The sequence below is a fragment of the Rhineura floridana genome, chromosome 4, assembly GCF_030035675.1.
Source record: "Rhineura floridana isolate rRhiFlo1 chromosome 4, rRhiFlo1.hap2, whole genome shotgun sequence".
In the NCBI taxonomy this organism is placed as follows: Eukaryota; Metazoa; Chordata; class Lepidosauria; order Squamata; family Rhineuridae; genus Rhineura; species Rhineura floridana.
The window spans coordinates 2,794,783-2,807,538 of record NC_084483.1 but is presented as its reverse complement, the minus strand read 5'-3'; the positions used below and the strand labels follow the sequence as shown (position 1 = coordinate 2,807,538).

The 12,756-nt window shown below is 39.6% G+C and overlaps 1 protein-coding gene across 1 annotated transcript in view; it reads right to left on the bottom strand.

The window, feature by feature from the left end:
* Positions 1–450: 450 nt before the first annotated feature.
* Positions 451–12,756, bottom strand: part of RAB1A (RAB1A, member RAS oncogene family) — a 28,746-nt gene continuing 16,440 nt past the window's right edge. Inside the window, exons 2-6 of the mRNA XM_061622241.1 lie at positions 11,377–11,449; positions 5,326–5,421; positions 2,518–2,613; positions 1,839–1,970; positions 451–1,449 (exon numbers count right to left, since the gene is read on the bottom strand). Coding sequence (XP_061478225.1) covers positions 1,252–1,449; positions 1,839–1,970; positions 2,518–2,613; positions 5,326–5,421; positions 11,377–11,449 — 595 coding nt within the window. The 3' untranslated portion in view covers positions 451–1,251. The remainder of the gene's footprint in view (positions 1,450–1,838; positions 1,971–2,517; positions 2,614–5,325; positions 5,422–11,376; positions 11,450–12,756) is intronic.

Sequence of the window (12,756 nt, the reverse complement as noted above, 5' to 3'; positions counted from 1 at the left end):
GTGAGAGAATGGAAGTAACATTATTTAGAAAAAACATATCAGATTTTAACATCAGCTTGTTAGTTTGAAGTCATTCATATATTAGGAAAATACTGGTTTCCTCTTCTACGACAGAGCAAGAAACGCAAGTTTTCTAAATGAAACCATTTAGAAAGATCGAGACACTTAGGATGGAGGGGAATATGGTACATTTAGAGTGATTATGATTCTATAAACAATGTTATAAGTTTTATGCTCCAAGTATGGCATACATGCCGGAACCACCATGACACCTTAAGTCATTTAGGCTATACCTGCTAGTTATTTATTGGGCTGGGAGGTATGGTCTAGGAAAAGGTTCTAAAGTGCCATTACTGCACAAAAAAGGTACATTTGGGGGCACAATGCAAGCCTTTCCCCTTAGCCATGAGAATTAAGACAGTACTTAATCACCGTACAGTTTGATACTACTTCCAATAAGTACAATATTTATTAAACATTTCTTCAGTTTGTTACATATTGTGCAACAAATTACAATGTTCTGCAGCCAGAAATTATATGCAGAGTATTAAGAAAAATCAGCATCTGGGATCCAAAGAGCTCCTTCAGGATTGCCCAAGGTCTTAGGCGTGGCCAATAGAAATCTACAACTTTCCTTTGAATGGCAGCCACCCCCCATGAAACATGCCACAGTTTCAAAAACGTTTTACTGGAAGAGGTGCAAGTAGAGTCCAATCCTGCCTTGGGCACATGGAACTAATTGGTGCAGTTCTTTGGATCCAGGTCAGAGTGTAATCTCTCCATTTACAACTCTACAAAGAACTAGCAAATCAGATTTTACATAGAACATATTACTTAATTTTATGCATGGAAAAGTGACAGACACAGTTGTGCTGTTAGATACAAAAAAGGCTAAACTTCATCTTCAGAAGACTAAACCTGACATCTAAACATGCCAATATGATCAGAACAAAAAAAATATATTCCAAGTTTAGCCAACCACAGGAAACAATCTGGTATAAGAAAAGCAACAAGGGTTACACACATTTATAAACCAGCACACAAAAGGTTTAACACATTTCTGAAAATGAAGTTAGCTTTACTGAGTTGGGGGAATAAAAAAGTCAGTATTGACCATTTACAATCTCTGACCTTTGTGGAGACGATAAGAATCTGTTGTAGTGCAGCTACATACAGTACAATTCAGGCAATTTTTTTCAATTGGGTTCAGATTTCAAATTCGTTGTTGAGAAACAAATGGGGAGGAGAGTTTTAGCAGCAACCTCCGCTAGACTGCTTGACTGGAGTGCTCTGAATTTTAACGTTAGACTTCTCTGCGCCACCCGCTGTTGCTCCAGGACCCATCCGCTTTTTGATCTCAGCAGCCATGGTCATGAAAGACTGTTCTACATTTGTTGCATTCTTTGCACTGGTTTCCAAAAATGGAATCCCAAGGGAATCTGCAAATTCCTGTAGAAAAACACAACAGCGTTATTTGTTTTCCAGAACTTTAAGAATGACGTTACTCTGTGTTTAGCCACTGTACATGAGCATGCCAGGTATGTATTTATGCCTGAATTTCTACCAGTTAGAAGTCAGCACTTGTTATTATACACATTTTGTTGTTGTTGTTATGTGCCTCCAAGTCGACTACGACTTATGGCGACCCTATGAATCAGTGACCTCCAAGAGCATCTGTCACGAACCACCCTGTTCAGATCTTGTAAGTCCAGGTCTGTGGCTTCCTTTACGGAATCAATATTTTGAATTAACTCTTGCTAACATACACCACCTAGCCCATACCCAAGTCGTAACTTTTTTTAAAGTTTAAAAAACCCATGTAAAATCAGTTGACATACCTTTGCTGTTGTATAATCTACTACTTTCTTTGTGGTCAGATCACACTTGTTCCCTACCAACAACTTGTTAACATTTTCACTGGCATAGCGGTCTATTTCTTGCAGCCACTGTTTTACATTATTGAAAGACTCCTAGAATATAAAGAGGTATGTGTTAAATTTTGCCTTCAAGGGATCAGTACAGTGTATTCTATATCTGAGGGGGGCTCCAAAAGATCTTGAAAAATTGCTATAAGCTAGCTTAATTCTTACCCAACCCCACAATTAAAAAAAACCATTAGATTTTTGAACTAAGATGTTTAAAACACTCTTCTTAAGTTCTAGCGCTGTCCATTACGCCTCTCCTCAACAGGCCTTTGGCTGGAGCCAAGGATTTGTCAAGCTTCATAGCTCAGAAACCCATAAGAGCAATATAAATAAATCAACTGACAGGGTGGGGTGGGGTGGCAACCCTAAAAGAGACACCTTACTGGTCACCTAGGAAGGGAAAATTAAAAGACTGCCAGGAGAATTGGATCAGGAGGCTTGGAGGGTAGAGCTAACACTTAACTTGAGTCTCTTTTCCCACACAAGGTGTTGTCACATATGTACAAAGTTACATTTCCTCATGGTTTGCTCACAAATTCAAAGCAAGCTTTTAGACACTATTACCTTAAATGCTGAACATACAAGTGCTTACCTGATCTGTAACATCATACACAACTATGATGCCATGAGCTCCTCTGTAATAACTAGAAGTGATTGTTCGAAATCTCTCTTGCCCTGCTGTATCCCACTACAAAAAGCAGAAGAAAACTTAGAAGATTACATCTACTTATTCTACCCCAAGGTCAAAAGAAGTTCTGTGATATTAGAAGTTATTCATATAGATGGCTCTGGAACACCTGTCACAAAAAAATCAGGCATTCAAAGAAATGTCCTAGAATCCAAAGCAGAACCTTTACATGACTGAAGTCATTTGCAAAATACTGCCATACAATAAGGTAGGGGGTGTCAAATGTAAAACGCGGGACTGCGTTCATGGCATCCCTCTCTATCTCAGAACCACATGGCTTCGAAGAGTGAAAAGTCTATCACCAATGAGTAGCACATCAGCCCTGACATCATGCTCCTTCAATTAGCAGTCAAGGAGAGTACAGGAGAGTGGAGCAGCAAGACAAAAATCTCCTGGCCTGGATGCAGAAGTTGTATCACTAACTTACTGGTTTCAACTAGTATCCACTTACAATCCAGAGGTTTTCCCTCCACATCAAAAAATAATTCACACCCACAGATTTTCATATACCTGTTTAAGGTCCTCAGTTTAGAAAAGTGCACTGGTCTTTTAGCATGCTAGGATTCAGATTTCTGAATGGTCACAGTTGTGCCATGGAGCACAAAATATCATTTAAAGTGTGAATTTTCATGAAAGCCTTTGCCTTTCAAGTGTTTCGAACTACTGCAACTCCACACATTCAAATGCACCATTCATTGAGAACTTAACAGCAGGGCAGGTCCTGGCAGCTGCCAATGCTCCTCCCACAAAAGAAAAATGTGCAGGGAGAAACCGGTAGACAGCAAGAAGCCCTCTGCTGCAGCCTGTTTTTTAAAAATGCTATCACCTCCAAGGTAAGTGTCCACCTTTAGGTTCACCAAAAGTCATGTAGTTCCCTTAAATTCTGCACCAGCATCAGCCACCCTCATTCATGTATTCCTGTACATATGCAGCCCGTGGCTTTGCCCCTATGTGAGGCAGGCAGTAATGCAAGTCTGTTTATGCCATAGCCATAAGTCTAGAAGTGCCACAAGAAACTGCAGCCTGTGGAGTTTGTGTCAGAGGCTGATCGCACATTTCTATGTCCAAGAGTGCAGGAGATTTACAGCTTCTGTAAGCAACCTAAACTTCACCTTAAAGCTGTTTGCCGACACTTTTCAACTATTTATCTACTACATCAATGACAACACAGCATGACCACCCTTTCTTCATATGCCCTGCACAGCTGACCTTAGCCACAAGCATTACTAAAACCGGTAACCATTTCAGATGCAGAAACCCATCTCACTGCAACAAATACTGGAAGGGAACCTTGATTCACATCTATCTAACAGGCTTCAGAGACTCAAATTGTGTCCATGGTGCATGTGGAGTTTCCATACTGACACTTGAAAAATATTCTTCCTACCTTGACTAGAAAATATAACTGAAAGAGAGGGCAGCAAGCCAAATTTGAGGGATCCAAAGATCTATAGCTAGAAGTTGGGAGACAACTTGCAACCAGCAATTAAAACGCTGATAAAAAGAGTTGGCTTAACCTGAACAGGCACTCAGAGGACCATAGCAGAGAAACACATCAGATATCATACAACAATTACCTTCAGTAAAGAAATAAAATACAGTAGCACCTTACATGAACAGCATAGCTATAACCATGTTCTAAGGATAATGTACTATCAGCATCAAATTATTCTGCTCTATTAGGTCATCTTTGATATTGCCCAAGGCTTTAAGCCCTGCAACAGGAGTGAGGAACCTGTGGCTGTCCAGATGTTTGACTCCAACGCCCATCAGCCCCAGCCAGCATGGCCAGGGTTCAGAGATAATGGGAACTGTAGTCTAGCAACATCTGGAGAGCCCAAGTTCCCCACCTCCGCTCTACATCTTGCTACGTTTTTCCTTAGTTTGTTGACCCTGGTATACCCAGCAATGCCAAAATCAAACTTGGTTTTTAGTGAGCTCAGGGTTAACTGGGGCTGCTAGTTGTACCATTACAGTTATTTTAGCATGTGTTTTAAATTGTTTTAAATTTTGGAATTGCGTTTTAAATTGTTTTTAAAATATGCATTTTAAATTGTATATTTGTTTTAATGTTTTTGATTGCTGTAAACCGCCCAGAGAGCTTTGGCTATGGGGCGGTATACAAGTGCAATAAATAAATAAGTTACAGAAGTCTCTCTGCATTTAGCGCATTAAGATATTCCAGACTGGTAATTTGCCAAGTGTTTAATTTAGAGATATTGCCTTGCTTAGTAGAGAATACAATTTACATTATGTGAAACAGCAGACAGACAAGTCAACTGTGATTAAAATTCTTCCCTGGGGGGGAAAAACTCCTGTATGTGCACACTGCGCACTGCTTTACAAGGTTTCTGACCCCTCCCCATCTGAGACAAAAACAGGTTGTTTTGTTTATCATTGCATCAAGGAATTAGAACACAGCAACATAAAGTACAGCCAGAAAGCAGTCGAGTTTTCAGTTTTAAAGCTGGAACAGGAATTATGTATCAATGGGAACTAATTTTTAGCCCAAGTCTTCCAACACTTGACTTCAAATCACCAGACCGCAAATTAATTAAATATTGATAAAAAGTTACGATTCTCACAGCCATCTGGTTAGAAGAAGCAAAGGACCCTGACCATTCAGTTCCTACATCTAACAGTTAACAGCATTATAGCACTACAGATGTTTAACATGTGAACTAGACAAGATTCACCAAGCAGGATACTTACTATCTGAAGTTTGATCGTTTTTCCATCCAACTCAATAGTTCTGATTTTAAAATCTACACCAATTGTGCTGATGTAGCTTTCTGTGTATGTATCATCCTGGGAACAGAAAATGAAAGTACTTCACCATTTACAAATCAGCAACATTGTGTCCTATAGCATCAACAATAAGAAGGGAAACCAGGATCAAGGCAAGCAAAGTTGTGGCAAGAGTAACACCTGAAGCCAGTACAGTAGGGCCCCACTCATATGGCAGGTTAGGTTCCAGACCCCCGCAGAAAAGCAAAAACCACCCAAAAACGGATCAGCTGTATGTAGTGGACGAGGGTCTGGAACCTAACCCACTGATCATGCCGGAGGAGATCAGCTGTAGTGCACTACAGCTGATCTTCCCCTCCTCCGGCGAGATCAGCTGGAGAGCGGGGAGCTCCAGCCCCCCTCCAGCTGATTGCCCCGCTGGCGCCGTATTAGCAGAACGCGAAAAAGGGGGTCCCTACTGTATGCCAGTCTATGCTCCAACCTCATGCAAAAAGTGATGTGACTGTGTATCAGCACAGGTAGGGTTTCATGCAAAAAATAGGCAGAGGTATGTCACTTGACATCCACCTGCCCATTTTCAGTGCAAAGCCCCACTCCTATTTCCTTCCGTGGGTCTACTCTGAATGAGATTAGCATTGACTACCACCTTTAATATTTCTGAATCAAGAATTACAATGTTCACATCACTAGTTAGCCTCACTTGGGGTTAACATTGTTGATTTCATACTCTATTGACCAGGGACAGTCTCTATTTTTGCTACATATCTCTAGGAGAACGCTGTCCCAGTTTTGCCCATGGTTTGCCTTCTAGGCTTCCTTTAGAAAATGGAAGTCTTGTCTGAATGAGGAGACCAAAAAGGATCACAAACTTTGGGAAAGGAAAAGGAAGCAGACAATAAGGGATCCTAAAAAAGAATTTGAGGAACACATTCCTTAAAATATGAAGACCAACAATAAAAAAATATTAAATACATAAGTAGCAGGAGACTATCTAAGAAGGTGGTTGGATCTTTGCAGGATGTTGCAGAGAAGCTGAATGAATTATTTGCATCTGTCTTCACAGCAGAAGAGAGGGCAGATTCCTGTGGTTCAACTAAGTTTCACGGGAAGGGAATCTGATGAACTGAGGCGAATAATAGTTATGAGTAAAAACGGACAAATTGCCAAGTCCAGATGGCATCTACAAAAATTTCTTTAATAACTCAAATGCAAAATTACGGATCTGCTAACAAAAATTGCTGATCTTGCAAGGCAGCATTGCACGGGATCATTTCCTTTGCTCAACAGCTGATGGCCCTCCCCTGATTGGAGCCATGGGGCAGATCGGGGGGGCTGTACACAGCCCTACTTTTTAGTTCAAAGAAGAGGCGAGTAAGAGGTGACATTGGCCACCTGTAACACTTGAGGAAATCTCAGAGCTTATTTCCCGATTAAAATCCAACAAAGCACCAGGTCCTGACAATTTGCCATCTGAAATCTTCAAAGCTAATGCTAAATGGTGGACCCCCATCCTTGTGGCGCTTTTCACCTATATTGACTCCTCAATGAAAATTCCATCAGATTGGGGTAAGGCAATTGTTATCCCAATCTTTAAGAAAGGCTCTCAAACCAATCCGGCCGACTATAGGCCAATAAGCTTACTTAATATTATAAGTAAACTATACACAGCCCATCTTTACTCTAAATTGGTCTTATGGTCGGAACAAAACGATATTCTTGCGCCAGAACAGGCAGGCTTTCGTTCTAAACGTTCCATACTAGATCAAGCACTTATATTACAACATCTAGTTAAAAAATACGCAAAAAAAAGGTGGTGCTTTATACACAGCGTTTATAGATCTGAAAGCGGCCTTTGTTTCGGTTGATAGAGCCAGATTATGGTCTAAATTAATTAACCTAGGGATTGACAAGCGCCTGCTCATATTAATACAAGGATTACATCAAAATACCTCTTTACAAGTTAGATGTAACAACAAGGGACATTTGACTAACCCTATTCCGACATTCAAGGGCGTAAAACAGGGTTGCATTCTTGCACCTCTGTTTAATATTTATATTAATGATGTTGTTACAACTATGGCTACTACATCCTCTCACTCTCCTATTTTAGCAGGTAAATCTAGAAACATTCTCTTATATGCAGACGACATAATATTAATTTCAAAAACCCCGATAGGTCTGAAACGCTTACTTTCTAAATTAGCCTTCTATTGCTCCTCCGAACTATTGAATATCAACTATCAAAAGACGAAAGTAATGATCTTTAATAAACCAAGATCCAAACATCGCTGGGTAATTCAAGACCAAGAGATAGAACAAGTGAATTCCTTCAAATATCTAGGAATAATTTTCCAATCATCTGGTAGCTACTGACAACATACCAAATTGGCGGTGCTCAATGCAAAAAAGACCACGAAAGCATTGACAACCTTTTTCTATGCTAAAGGTGGACAGTCCATTCTCCCGGCGTTAAAAATCTTTAATGCTAAAGTTATCCCGCAGTTAACCTTTGGGTCGCAGTTGGGTAAAAATGATAACCTATCTGAACTGGAAACGGTCCAGAATGGTTTTTTAAGATCGATTATGGCAGTTTTCCCTTGCGTTCCTAATTGTGTTTTAAGGCTGGAGCTGGGTGTTCAGTCTATAGAATCCAAGGTTTGGTTCTATAGAATCACCACATGGCTAAAATTAATATTGGACCCGACTGGCCTAACTCCTTCTATCCTTTACGATAATCATAAATCAATCTGGGCTAACACGATCCAAAATAAAGTCCAAAAAATAGGTTTCTCTTTACCATCACTTATAGCCATGGGTTTTGATGCTGCCTGGTGCAAAATTAATCAACGTCTAAGAGATACTGACGTGCAACATCAACAAATGCTTATAAAAAATCATCGCTGTAACTTAAGCTTTTTAAGACCATTGCCGTATATATCTAATCTAATCATTCCTAAATATCGCAAGGCATTCACTAAGATGAGGCTAAATGTTCTACCCTCAGCGGTACTTGAAGGAAGATACAATAAAGTTCCATATAAAGATCGCATATGCCAATGTGGATTGGGGAAAATAGAGACCAATGCTCACGTCTTATTACGATGCCGATATTATCATTCTTATAGATCTCATTTAATTCTCCCAATTTTAGACCCATATAGCCATCAAACGGAATCCTTTTGGATGGATTATTTATTATCAGACCACTACCCAGAGATAACTTTAGCAGTTGCTAAGTTTAGTCTGATAGTTATAAATTTTAAGAAAAATAACTGAACTGATTTCTTTTAAATTTCATCTGACTTTTGAAGTGAACTAAAACTTCACTATTAATTTTAATTATCAGATTAATTTGTTTCTAATCGACTCATATAATTGACACCTATGTAGTTTTTAACATTTCAGATTTATGCTGTTTGATCATAGGACTCATACTATGATATCTGTAATTTTAAATTTACTTATTTATATCCTCTTCTATGTAATTAAAATGTGTTTGTTTAAGGCTGGTCTTGTGACCGTAATAAAGACTACTACTACTACAACATGATAGTAGTGTATAAAGTTAAGCATTCTGAGGAGAAGTGGATAGACACTCCTATAGCGCTAGAAAATGTGAAGCTAAACAATGGAACATTCAGGAGAGACTAAAGAATGGACTTCTTCACAGAGCACATAGTTAAACTATGGAATTTGCTGCCACAGGAGGCATTGATGGCCATCAACATGGATGACTATAAAAGAGGACGACACAAATACACGGAGGATAAAGCTATTAGCCACAATGACTTTGCTCTGCCTCCGCTGTTGGAGGCAGTCTGCTTCTGAATGCCAGTTGTTTGGAATGAGAAGTAGGGAGAGTGCTCTTGTACTTGGCTCCTGCTTGCAGAATTCCCATAATGGACATCTGGTCGGCCACTGTGGGAACAGGGCGCTGGATGAGATGGGTCCCCTTTACCCTGATCCAGCAGGACTCTTCGTATGTCCTGTTGTATGGCTCATTGTGTCATGGCACAGTGCAGCCAAAGTATGGCCACAGCTACAACTCTTGCAAGATATATTTCAGTAATGCAATGAGTGAGGAAATCTTAAACCACCATCTGCCTGATGTAGCATTTTGGGCTCCTTCACATGATAATTCTGTTAGGGCTGGAAAAGGAGCTAGTTCTTAGGAGCCAAGAGCAAGTTTGCTGACTTAAACCCTTAAACCCTGCTGTTCTGTTTCAACATCGAAAGCAATTATCAAAAAGAAAAACATATGGTTTTCCATTACCCCACATTCTGTCCACACAAAACTATAAATTGACATCTATAAACAAAAATGTTCAGTTATAAGTTAGTTATCAGTGTATAAGTTAGTAACTGTTATAGAGCTATTATTTGCTCTACATGAAAACAGTTTTGACTCAGCCATAATAAGGGGTCCTTTTTCCTGCAAATTCCCACATATGCAATAAATAAATAAATAAATTGAAGGCACTACAGGAGTTCACTGGACCCAAGGAGTAAGCTTTACCCTAGGGGGTTATTTCTGCTTCAATGTGGCTTTATCTCATGGAGCAAACTTGCAACTTTGGTTTGTAATAATGTTGAGTTTAAAAAAAACAAACTATTAAGCTGTTAGGACTATTGAGAAACATTTGACCCTTTCCACTATTTTACTATGAACCGAATATTTCATCTAGGCATTTTTTGGTTTCAGTATTGAGTCCAGTATTTTGCCTATGTATTTCTTCTGTTTTCTCATCTAAGGCTTTCCGATATTAAATTCCTCATTTGGTCAAACCTACAGGGTCCAATATACCCCAAGAACTTTTGCGTTAAGACTATGTTTTTGGAATGTGATACCACTAATATATTTATGTTATACAACTGTTATTTATACAACTGGAGTTGTATTTGAAACCATTACCATTATTACAGTTGTTGGGCTCTTAAAGAGCAGACTGATAAAAAAGGGTGCAAGGGTCAAACCACAGAGGTCTTTCAAAAGCAGTTTGTGACATGGCATTGAGGCCTGCTGTTCAAAGTAAAAACACATCAGGCATGCCCAAGATGGCTCTCTGCATTCCAGTCCATTGATTCTTCCCTACTGCCAAGTCGTAAGTTCAATGAAGGAGAATACCAAGCACAATGCTCATCAGTTATGAGCTAAATGTAGTTCAAGAGCTTCCTTGTCTTAGGCAGCTTTATGCACTGCCTACAACTGCAATCCTTAGTACAGTAGGGCCTTGCTTATATGGCGGGTTCCGTTCCGGACCCCCGGCGTAAAGCAGAAAACGCCGTAAAGCGGAACCCCATTGACTTTAATGGGTCGCGTTGTGCGAAAATGATGTGAAAACGTTGCAAAAGGGGAAAAAAACCCTTTAAATTGAAAATGAAAGGCGCCGCATCAGCGGAACGCCGTAAAGCGGGGCCCTACTGTATACGTATTCAAAGTCTGTCCTGTTGAACTCCATGAAAGGTAACTGTGCATGAAATTAGGCTAAGAGTTTAACAAGCTTGTGTTTCATATTCTACAAATATTACAAACAGGATCAACTCAGTACGATTTACAGTTATCATGTGGTAATTGCAAATATCATATAGCAGCATATTTTGATAGCTGTCCATTCAAGCTACCGATGGAGGGTAGCGTATCAAGTGAAGTCTTACCACTTATCAGCTAGGATCTGAACCAATCATGCAAATGAGCTTCCCATAATTACACAGCAAGCAGAATTCAACACTGCACCAGTTCTTAGGTGTATATGCATGCAGCAAAAGAACAAAACATCAGTTCTGCCTGTGAGAGGCACAGTTTAGCTTTGTGAAGTGTTAACTGCATGTTTTATTGAGCGCACCCATATAAGTAGTATTCCTTTTCATGCAATTGTAAATGAGTATTTTCTTTTGATTATGACTACACAGCAGGAAAGAACCATCAGGTTACCTGGAATATACTCATTTCTGTATCAGAGTCAGTTTTAAGAACATTAATCATTAACAAGAAGTTGAAAACACATGACAACTTACTGCAAACCTCAGCAGAAGGCAAGATTTTCCAACACCAGAGTCTCCAATCAGAAGCAGCTTAAATAAATAGTCACTGTAAAGAGAAAACCATAATTAAATCTACTATACTATGACATATAGCAACTGAAACGGTTGATTTATAACTTGATTTGTTCTATTTCCAATCACAAATCAGGGTAATTTCATACTCTGAAAGTATACTAAGGTCTATACAAGTACCTGAACTACAAGTACCTATACATGTACCTGAAGCAGAAATCTAAACCTAAATTCCATGGCTCTGTGGAACTGCAGTTTTGTGAAAGTACTGAGAACTGTTAAGACATCCTCATAGAACTACAGGCTATCCAGGGTAGGAAATGCTGACACTACACTCCGGTAGTCCTATTTCTAGCTGGCTGGCTCCACAATGTGATGTTGGGAGACTATTGCTCCACACAGTGGCACTAGTACTATCATGTTCCATAGGGCTTTATCTTGTCTTTGGGTGACATCATCCAGAGATTTGGAGTAAGGTACATTGATGAGGTGGTGGATGTGTTGAATTAGTGTCAGAGATCAGTAACAGGCTGGATGAATGCCAATAATCTGAAATTCACTGCAGATAAAAGTAAGTACTGTTGGTAGGAATTAATACAATTTTGGAGAAAATGAGATTTACACTCTGGATGGGGTTATGACCCCTCTAATGCAGATTTTGGGAACCTGTCTCCAGATGTCAACAAAAACCATGAATCAATAATCAACAGCACATAAATAGAGAGAAGTATGACTGTTGATTCTCTTGAGAGATCAGCGACTAATGATATCACTGACCATGGTATTCTTTGGGATGGGGCATCTGGGTTGGGAGTATTGCACTGCAGTGGTTCTGCCCCTACTGATTCCCGCAGGTGGTGTAGAGTGATTATTTCTGTTCCTTGGTGATTACGCTATGAGGTTCCACAGGGTTCTATCCCCCATACCATTTAACACCTAAATGAAACCACAGATTAGCCCAGATCTGGGCTACAATATTACTACATATATTGTAATATATGTTATTATATATACATATAACATTACATATTATATTTGTTGTCAACAATATATGGATGACAACAAGCTTTACAGTCTTTTAATCTTATCTATGTGAGACAATGGGCTTTCTGAACCAGGAACTCAACTTGGTAATAGACAGGATGGGGATCAGCACAGAGATGCAATCCAGACACATCAGAGGTACTGTTTGGGAAACTTCTAGCTGCTGCTTAAAGCTCAGGTGTCTTGAAAAACCTTTTATCAGCTTATCCATCAATGATGACTCTATCTGGGCAACTTTAGCCTTGCTACAGTCATCTACACTCTGGTAACCTCCCAGGTGAATTACTGTCTGTTGCC